Source organism: Oncorhynchus mykiss, chromosome 15, assembly GCF_057628025.1.
Source record: "Oncorhynchus mykiss isolate SJ-2025 chromosome 15, ASM5762802v1, whole genome shotgun sequence".
NCBI classification, from domain to species: Eukaryota; Metazoa; Chordata; class Actinopteri; order Salmoniformes; family Salmonidae; genus Oncorhynchus; species Oncorhynchus mykiss.
This window is the reverse complement of record NC_143036.1, coordinates 14,538,894-14,549,751: the sequence shown is the minus strand read 5'-3', so window position 1 is coordinate 14,549,751 and position 10,858 is coordinate 14,538,894. Positions and strand designations below refer to the sequence as shown.

General features: G+C 46.1%; 1 protein-coding gene across 1 annotated transcript in view; it reads right to left on the bottom strand.

Annotated features, from left to right (window-relative positions):
- Positions 1-38: 38 nt before the first annotated feature.
- Positions 39-10,858, bottom strand: part of LOC110489622 (uncharacterized) — a 29,299-nt gene continuing 18,479 nt past the window's right edge. The window contains exons 8-11 of the mRNA XM_090201538.1: positions 2,961-3,278; positions 2,620-2,886; positions 2,151-2,465; positions 39-46 (exon numbers count right to left, since the gene is read on the bottom strand). Of these exons, the coding sequence (XP_090057664.1) occupies positions 39-46; positions 2,151-2,465; positions 2,620-2,886; positions 2,961-3,278 (908 nt within the window). The remainder of the gene's footprint in view (positions 47-2,150; positions 2,466-2,619; positions 2,887-2,960; positions 3,279-10,858) is intronic.

The following is a 10,858-nucleotide window of genomic DNA, read 5'->3' as shown; positions in this document are numbered from 1 at the left end:
AGGACAGTGAAGGGGAGTTTTAGACATATCCAACTTCCCTACAGCACTGTGTACAGAGACACAGTGGGCATTTTGCTCTTTAAATTATAATCTGTGCCCCGGCCACACACGAACACACAGGCGAACGCACACACGAACACACAGGCGAACGCACACACGAACACACAGGCGAACGCACACATGCCCTATAATGTCCTCGGAATGTCATTCAGACTATAATGCACCAGACAGCTTTCAAAGACTGGTGCAGTGTTGCCTTGGAGACCAGGCATTTTTGACTAGGCCTACTCACTGATCCAAATGTAAAGAGGTGGAAAACAGGTTGGGGTTGAGCAGGCAACATGAGGTAGAAGTAAAATAAGACTAGTAAAGTCAATGTATTTCATGTTCACAGTATAATGAGGAGTGATCCAGTGCTATTATGGCAGTACGTTTCTCCTCAATATCAAAACATTAGGAAAACAAACATGCACAGATAACTAAATGGACCAATAGAAAATAATCACAGTAACATTTTATTTTATTTTTTAACATTTTTTACCCCTTTTTCTCCCCAATTTCGTGGTATCCAATTGTTGTAGTAGCTACTATCTTGTCTCATCGCTACAACTCCCGTACGGGCTCGGGAGAGACGAAGGCTGAATGTCATGCGTCCTCCGATACACAACCCAACCAGCCGTACTGCTTCTTAACACAGCGCGCCTCCAACCCAGAAGCCAGCTGCACCAATGTGTCGGAGGAAACACAGTGCAACCTTGGCTAGCGCGCACTGCGCCCGGCCCGCAACACAGGAGTCGCTGGTGCGCGATGAGACAAGGAGATCCCTACCGACCAATCCCTCCCTAACCCGGACGACGCTAGGCCAACTGTGCGTTGCCCCCAGGACCTCCCGGTCGCGGCCGGTTACGACAGAGCCTGGGCGCGAACCCAGGGACTCTGATGGCACAGCTGGTGCTGCAGTACAGCGCCAGATGACCATGTTACGTATACATTGGGGCAGAAAACCTTGAGACAGTAAAGTAGCAGAAACTGAAAGCTGTTCATCAAAAGCCACCAATGTAACTCTCCTCTCTGTTCATCAGGAGGTGGTTGTGTTAAATGGTTATACAGATTATGATGTCATCATAACTTACCTCTCAGGAGGTAACATATCACTGCTGCTATAAGAAGCACAGTGCCCTTAACCACTGCGCCACCCGGGAGGGCCGTAAACATGTTATTTAACTGGTAACTACAGAGGAGGGGAAGTTTTTAGTCAAAAGGTCTTGCTTAGCATAAGAAGCACTTGAATGTCCACTTTGAATAGGCCCATTTTCACCTCTAGGTCAACCTTGTCTTGATTCTGAAGCACTGCTACAGTATTGTGGTTATGGCTGTTAGCCCAGCTAGCACACTTGGTTCCTTGGAAGTTGTGGGAATGTACGTTTTTTTTGGTTTCCCATTGGTTCTGGTAACAATGCCACACGTTTCCTGACCGTTAAAACTGAACGTTTCTAAACGTTCTGAGAATGGAAGTGAACATTTTGCCTGTTCTGGGAATGTACATTTTTAGGTTGTAGGGAGAATCTGCAAATGTTTTTCTATGGTTCTTATCGTGGAAATATTCGGTCAATCATATTTCACAAATACCGGAGCTTGTGAGTTCAAATAGACTTTTACTACATAACAAAAGCCGAGCTGGTTCATGAATACAAATGCCCTGACCTTGATTCTACCTGCCCTTCGGTAAATGCATGTAACCATAAGGACATGAATATTCCATGGACGTCTACCTGTGGCAGAGAGTGACTCTTCCTCTTCAGATGACCATGTTACGTCTGCATTGGGGCAGAAAACCTTGAGACAGTAAAGTAGCAGAAACTGAAAGCTGTTCATCAAAAGCCACCAATGTAACCCTCCTCTCTGTTCATCAGGAAGTGGTTGTGTTAAATGGTTCAACAGATTATGATGTCATCATCATCATCATAACTTACCTCTCAGCAGGTAACATATCACTGCTGCTATAATCACTGCTGCTATTATTATACCAGTGATTGAACCTGGACTCAGTCCATCTGAAACTGAAGGAGAAAATACAGAGTATCAGTTTTATTGTTGAATGTGATCCTGTGACTTACAGTGAGGGGAAACAGTAAGAGTAAACTTTGTACCATCAGATAGTTTATCAGGTGTGATCTGCAGGTAGGTGAGGATCAGGTGTGTGTCTCTGGCAGTAGAGAGTTCACAGCTGTAGGTCCCCTGGTGGACCATGGTTAACTTGTGGAGCTGAAGGCTGCCAGAGTCAGACAAACTCTGAACCTGATCCTTCCACTGGTCATCAACATACATCTGAGATGTACTGTTGGTGTAGGTGAGGATGGTGACTATCTGGTTGAACCTCCAGGTGAGGTTAAAGGTCAGGAGGTCAGACTGAGAGACACTGCAGGGGATGGACACCTCACTGCTTGGAGAACCCTGGACAGGAGCTGAGATGAGGTCATGAGAAAGAGCCTTTTTAGCTTGATCTTTGCATTCTGTCTCACATCACGTTTTTGTACAGTTTGCAGCCAGAAAAATGCATTGATGAATTCATTCATTGATTTATGAATTGTTTGATTAATAGTTTGATCAATTGATAACCTTGCTGTTTCAGGGTTGCTGTCCTTTCTACTGTCCCAGAGGTCACGGTACAGGTGTTGGTTAGGTCTCTGCTAAACTGTTTTGTGCTGGTGATGTCATAGAGGCCCTGGTCATCCACCTTGATGCTGGTGGAGTTCTGGATGGTTCCAGGGTCAAATGAAAGGTCAGAGTCAGTTGACCAGGTGAGTTTAGGCTCAGGGTAGATACCTGTAGAACTGCAGGTGATGATGTCATCTGATAACTGTATGTCCACCAAGCGGACTGGAGCTGCAACAAAGTAGACATTACACATGGAGCAGCATGAAGTGATCATCATAGACAGACAGATAGACATTCTGTACCTTCCACTGCTATGTTAATGAAGGACTCCATGTTGCCTTTAATAGTGCTGGTGTAACACTTGTATCTGCCCTGGTCCTGGAGTGTGATCCCTCTCAGCAGTAGTGAAGCGTTTCCTTTGGGGATCTGGTCATTGAACAGGGTTGTTCTCCCTCTGAAACGCTGGCTCTGCTCTTTGAACTGATCTGTACTGTAGTAGTAGGAGTGGACGGTCAGGTCCTTGTCTTCTACTTTCAGCCAGTGGATTATATTCTCACTGTCAAGATGGAAGCTGCAGGGCAGGACACAATCCTCTGAGAAGACACAGGTTACGTGGTTTTCTGCAAGAGAATAAAAACACACAAACTGAAGTTAAATGAGCATCTGGACAAGAGAGGATTCAAACACAGACTCCTACGCTCCCCAATAGTCAGATACCCTGGGAAAGTGAATAGGCCCTTTGTTTATATCAGAGTGTTATTAACCTGTTATTATTGTTATTATTGTTAATATTAACTTGAGTCTGATCTGTCATTGTGGTCTTCCTCGTTCCTCGTTCCTCCACACCCACAGCACCTAACCTCTAACTAAGATCACAATCTAAAGTAAAGACAGACTTCCTTCATGCCTCTAATCATACCACACACCCATTCAGCAATCATTTACATTGATAAACCAGCTTAGCCTGTCCAATCTGTTGTTGAATCACTGATTCCTCCTATAAAATTGTTTAAAAAATCACAGAGAGACTTTGTTGAGACCTAATAGTCCCTAACATGATCACATTATGATTTATACACACTGAGTTTAGAAAACATTAAAGACACCTTTTTCCATGACAGACTGACCAGGTGAAAATAGGAAAAAGCTTATTTTTTGAGGCTTATTGATCAATTATTGATGTCCATATTAAACCCACTTCAATCGTTGCAGATAAAAGAGAGGAGATAGGCTAAAGAAGGACTGTTTAGGCCTTGAGACAATTGAGACATGGATTGTGTATGTGTGCCATTCGGAAGGTGAATGGGCAACACAAAAGACGTGTCTTTGAACAGGTTATGGTAGTAGGTGCCAGGTGCACCGCTTTGTGTAAAGAACTGCAACGCTACTGGGTTTTTCATGCTCAAAAGTTTCCCGTGTACATCAAGAATGGTCCACCGCCCAAAGGACATCCAGCCAACTTGACACAACTGTGGGAAGCATTGGAGTCAACATGGACCAGCATCCCTGTGGAATGCTGTCGACACCTTGTAGAGTCCATGCCCCAATGAATTGAAGCTGTCCTGAGGGCAAAATGGGGGTTTACTGCCCAAATTGGTATGATCAGTGTATAACACTTAGCCTTAGGGTGGAAGTGGCCAAAGATCACTACACGCAACAGGAAAACTCTGCTCTTGAATTAATTTGTCAGTCTTCTATAATGACCAACATAAAATATGCCTTTTCAACATCCTGTAAAATATGTATTTTAAAAATATTTAAAATACCTTTTAACATTTTCCATACTTGCAGTATGTGTAGGCGTAGGTAATAATGCAATTTGGATGACGCATTGTAAGTGTATTCTACAATTATTTTATACAATCGTCTTCTTTGGTAACAAATTTCATTCAGAAATGATGGCTTAATAATAATAATAAAAACGGTGCTGTGGTAGAATACCTAAACAAATAGCACTATACCACTGGTTTTAATCAATGTAAAGCAACTGCCATGTGTGGTCAACTGATCATTGGGACAGCCTTATTGTGCTGCTTTGAGACATCTCATCTTGATAAATCAATCAATGTCAGATGTACTGTAACAGTAGGGCTACCTACACAATAACCTTAGATGGGGTTATTGACCAAAATCGATTGAATTATTATTATGAATAATAATAATAACAGCACATGGAATAAATCATAGCGATGCAGGAAGGGGTGCTGGAAGTGCTGCAGATAAATAGAATTGCATTTGCCAAATTGTATAATTACTCCTGTCTCTGTACATATAACTGAAATCATTGAAAATGCTATACCAGCCTAATTTAGCCATAGAGAAATAATAGCTATTTATTTTAAATGCTGTAGATTGTGTTTTGTCACAATATGAGCATATAGGCCTAGTTTCCAGTCGATTGAGCAGCCCGTCCAATCTCTTTGAATGGAGGAGAGCCACTGGAAAGTTGGTGAACTATAATTTCCTACTCACAGTGTAGGCCTAGTTTACAGTCGATTGAGCAGCCCACGCGGCAAATATCAAACAGCTGATTGTTGAGTTGTGGCTGTCAATGAACAGCAGGCAGTGGCTAGAAGGTATTTTGAAAAATGTCTAAATATAATTGTGGGAAAAATGTATTTGAATAGATGAGTGCCACTGGAAAGTTGGTGGACTATAATTTGTTCCTCATAGTGTAGGCCTAAAATATGTGTATCCCCTCTTTTCATTGGCCAATGGTATTTTATTGGTTACATTTAAGACATGGGACATTCGTTTTATTGTATGTCCGTGGACGTTGAAAGCAAAGCCGATCTGGACCTCACCGAATCGGAACCAAACATCTACCATCAAGACGTCTATGATTGGTTCAGAGTGGGTCCGGACCAGAACGAAAAGAAATGTCAGTGGAAATCAAGGTCGGTCCAAAAAAAACTCCCACTTCCAAAAGACGTCAGCTCGTGCTTACTGGGGAGTAGCCTACCATGTTGGCCCCAATGGGATTTTATGAATTCCCATCCATGTGGTAGGCCCACCATTTGTTAAAACAGGCAATTGCATTGGCTTTAGTATTCCTGATTCCTGTGACTAAAATCAACTTGGTTTTTCAGCTCTAAATATCAACTACCCAACTTTATCAGGAGTTATCGCAAGCCTATTTAGAATGTGTTTACTCAGTACGAAATGCAGAAGTAAGGGAGACCGTGGATGGTTGTAACACTTTTAGCATTTTTAAGCACTTTTAGCATTTAAGATAATTGTTTTCTTAAGTTAACTTATTGTTACGGTTTTCTTCTATCTCCTCCGACGAGGTGTAGCAAGGATCGGACCAAAATGCGGCATAGTTGGTGTTCATGATCTTTAATAAAGGAAAACCTCAAACATGAACATAATACAAAACAACAACCGTGAGAAAACCTAAACAGCCTAGACTGGTGCACAAACAAACACAGAGACAGGAACAATCACCCACGAAACACTCAAAGAATATGGCTGCCTAAATATGGTTCCCAATCAGAGACAACGATAAACACCTGCCTCTGATTGAGAACCACTCCAGACAGCCATAGACTTACCTAGAAAACCCCACTAAGCCACAATCCCGATACGTACGAAAAAACCCCAAGACAAAACACACCACATAAAAAACCCATGTCACACCCTGGTCTGACCAAATTAATAAAGAAAACACAAAATACTAAGACCAGGGCGTGACACTTATGCTCACTCAGTGGCCACAGACTTTGGTTGGAGAGGGATGAAACACTCCCTTCTCTTCTCTAGTACAAAAGCCCCTATGACCCAATTCACATCAGACTAAGCAAACTCCGGCGTGAGCCAGATCACGTGGAGGTGATGATCACCACGCTGGAATGGTGAATTTCAACTAGACCTGTCAGAGCTGAGTCTAGTCACGAGCTGAATATGGCAACTTGGTTTGAACTTTGAACTATTCTTCACTAAAGAAGAAGTGCGACATCCTGATGTTGAGTTATCAGCTGCAACTGTAAACATACGTGGCCTAGGAAAGAACAGACAATCTCCTAAGAACGACGGGGTACTTCGACCACAAAGATTCTTCAAAGGCCAATGGCGATCTCTGCTGGGCAAACCAGTCTTCCATCTTCAACCCATCTTTCGAAATGCAGCTCAGAGTAAATGTTTATCTCGCATTTTATCTCGGACCATCTTCGTAAATATTAACAAAAGAGAAAAACTCCAGTTTTTTGGCTGAAAAAGAGTTTTGAGGCAGCTCTTTGTGAAAATGTTCACTGTTGAATCGTCTGGTTGGAAATGTAACCCATATGGCTGTCACTCGTATCAATCACACCATTAAAACAATCATGTACATCACAAAGAATGGAATCGATGGTTTTGTCATTGTGGCCCAGACATGTAGGACACAAAACACATAGAATTGGTCTAGGAGACATGTTTTCTGTAGTTTTCTATGGTTTATCTGTGTTACACTTTTCAAAAGGACATAAACACAGGACACATGGACAGCTCATCACTTTTTAACACATACCCATGCTATATTCTCTCTGCCTGGGTTCAGTATGTGTGACGTTCAGTTAGCTAGCTAGACTGTTCTTACTTTGAAATTTCCCTAGGTTGTGTGTGCTTGCTAAAGACAATTTTGACTAACTTGATTGTTTCTGACATGTGGACATATTTAATTGTGTGCTTTTATTAAATATGTATAACTGACACACTGTTGAAGAGATGTACTTGTATCTGTGGTCAGTGTGAACTCTAAGTACAAATGGAAATGAATTTGCAAACACATACATTTTTTATTGTGGCATGGTGTCAGTGTGATTCAAACACATGATCTTCTTGTCACGAACCTCGCCGAGGATGGTGCCTCTTCCTGTTCGGGCGGTGCTCGGCGGTCGTCGTCGCCGGCCTATTAGCTGCCATCGATTCCCTTTCCTTTTGTTTTGGGTTATTGGTTAATTGGGTACACCTGTTTTGTATTAGGGTTTGTTTGTAGGGTATTTAGGGGCACTAGGCCCGCTGGGTATTTGTGCGGGCTTGTTTTTGTTACTCTGTGTTTTGATGGTGTGATTTATTCTTGTATTTATTCTCCGGACTGTTTAGTCCTGTTGTTGTTTTGGACTAGCAACTTATTTACGCCCTGTGTGTTGGCGTGACTGTTTTTGTTGCGCTGGGGAATAAATCTGAAGAAACGACTGAACTCTGCTCTCTGCGCCTGATTCCATCCACCACACCTAGTAGATCGTAACAGAAGCCCGCACCTTTGAAATGGAGTCAGCAGGAGCAGCGACCACTCCTCTCCCCACTATGGAGGAGCGCGTTCATCACCACACAGCTGTCCTCCATCGGATTGGTACCGCGATGGACCAGATGATGGAGAGGATGGAACGATGGGAGAGGAGTGGTCTCCCGACGTCTACCCCAGCTCCCCCACTGCCGACACCACCTACTCCACCTACGTCGTCCTCTGGGTCCGGCGCACTACGTCTCTCCCCCCCGAGGGAGTACGATGGAGCGGCTGCTGGGTGCCAGGGATTTTTGCTCCAGCTGGAGCTCTACCTGGCTACCGTGCGTCCGGCTCCCTCGGGTGAGGAGAGTGTGAGCCTCCTCGTCTCCTGTTTAACGGGCAGGGCCCTGGACTGGGCTAACGCAGTCTGGAACAGTCCAGACTCGGCTCGGGACAACTACCTGGAGTTCACCCGCCGTTTCCGAGCAGTGTTCGATCATCCACCAGAGGGTAAAGCGGCGGGTGAGCGACTGTTCCACCTCAGACAGGAGACGAGGAGCGCGCAGGACTTCGCGTTGGAGTTCAGGGCCCTAGCTGCTGGTGCTGGGTGGAATGACAGGGCCCTGATGGACCATTACCGGTGTAGTCTCCAGGAGGACGTCCACCGGGAGCTGGCTTGCAGGGACACAACTCTCTCCCTGGATGAACTAATAGACATGTCTATTCGATTGGACAACCTGCTAGCTGCCCGCGGGCGTTCAGAAGGGGTCCTGTTAATTCCACCTTCCAGCTCTCCCACTCCCACTCCGATGGAGTTGGGAGGAGCTGCATCTAGGGGGATCAGAGGGGGCTCCTCCTGCTCCTATTGTGGACGGAGAGGACACACTTCGGACCGGTGTTGGAGGAGTCCCTCTGGGAGTCGAGATGGTCGGCAGAACGCTCCTCGGCCACCCCAGGTGAGTAAGCACCAAACTCACCCAGAGCTCCCTGTTGGTCACATGTTTTTGTTAATTTTTTTCCCTGCATTTTTCCCCTCTCTTCAGCATAAGGCGCTAGTCGATTCAGGCGCAGCTGTGAGTTTTATGGATCGTGGACTCGCCCGTAAATTGGGTATTCCGTTAGTGCAGATAGACCCACCTGTCCCCGTGCACTCCTTAGATAGCCAACCGCTAGGGTCAGGGCTGGTCAGGGAGGCCACGATTCCGCTGGACATGGTAACGCAGGGGAATCATAGGGAGAGGATCAGTTTCTACCTTATTGATTCACCTGGGTTTCCGGTGGTGTTGGGGGTTCCCTGGCTGGCTATTCACAATCCCCTTATTTCCTGGAAACAGGGGGCTCTTAAGGGGTGGTCAGACGAGTGTTCAGAGAGGTGTATAGGAGTTTCCATCGGTGCCACGACGGTGGAGAGTCCAGACCAGGTTTCCACCGTGCGCATTCCCCCAGAATATGCCGATTTGGCTATCGCTTTTAGTAAGAGGAAGGCGACCAAATTACCACCCCATCGACGGTGGGATTGCGTGATAAACCTCCTGGAGAACGCTGCACTTCCCCGGAGTCATGTGTACCCACTGTCACAGGAGGAGACGCTGGCTATGGAAACATATGTCACGGAAGCTCTGAGACAGGGGTACATTCGGCCCTCCATGTCACCTGTCTCCTCAAGTTTTTTTTTTGTGAGGAAAAAGGAGGGAGGTCTGCGTCTGTGCATTGATTATCGAGGTCTCAATTCGATCACAGTGGGTTTTAGTTATCCGCTACCTCTCATCGCTACGGCGGTGGAATCATTCCACGGAGCGCGTTTCTTCACAAAACTGGACCTCAGGAGCGCGTATAATCTGGTGCGTATTCGGGGAGGAGACGAGTGGAAAACAGCGTTTAGTACCACATCAGGCCACTATGAGTACCTCGTCATGCCGTATGGGTTGAAAAATGCTCCAGCCGTCTTTCAATCCTTTGTAGATGAGATTCTCAGGGACTTGCACGGGCAGGTTGTGGTAGTCTATATTGATGACATCTTGATTTATTCTGCCACACGCGCCGCGCATGTTTCCCTGGTGCGCAAGGTTCTTGGGCGACTGCTGGAGCATGACCTATACGTCAAGGCTGAGAAATGTGTGTTCTCCAAACCAGCCGTTTCCTTCTTGGGTTATCGCATTTCCAGCTCGGGGATGATGATGGAGTGTGACCGCGTTAACGCCGTGCGTAATTGGCCGACTCCGACCACGGTAAAGGAGGTGCAGCGGTTTTTAGGGTTTGCCAATTACTACCGGAGGTTTATCCGGGGTTTTGGCCAAGTAGCGGCGCCCATTACCTCACTGCTGAAGGGAGGGCCGGTGCATTTGCGGTGGTCAGCAGAGGCTGATGGAACCTTCAACCAGTTGAAGGCACTGTTCACTGGGGCTCCCGTGTTGGCGCATCCGGACCCTTCGTTAGCATTCATAGTGGAGGTGGATGCGTCCGAGGCTGGGGTTGGAGCCGTGCTGTCTCAGCGCTCGGGTACGCCACCGAAGCTCCGTCCCTGCGCTTTCTTTTCTAAGAAGCTGGGTCCGGCAGAGCGGAACTATGATGTGGGGGACTGGGAGTTACTAGCTATGGTAAAGGCCCTGAAGGTGTGGAGACACTGGCTAGAGGGGGCTAAACACCCTTTTCTCATCTGGACTGATCACCGTAATCTGGAGTATATTCGAGCAGCGAGGAGACTGAATCCGCGCCAGGCTAGGTGGGCCATGTTCTTTACACGTTTTAGATTTACGATCTCTTACAGACCAGGTTCCCTCAACACTAAGGCCGACGCACTGTCCCGTCTCTATGACACCGAGGACCGGTCTATCGAACCCACTCCCATCCTTCCAGCTTCTCGGCTGGTGGCCCCAGTGGTATGGGAGGTGGACGCGGACATCGAGCGGGCGTTGAGGGTTGAACCTGCGCCTGCACAGTGTCCGACTGGTAGAAGTTACGTACCGCTTGGTGTCCGTGATAAGTTGATTCGGT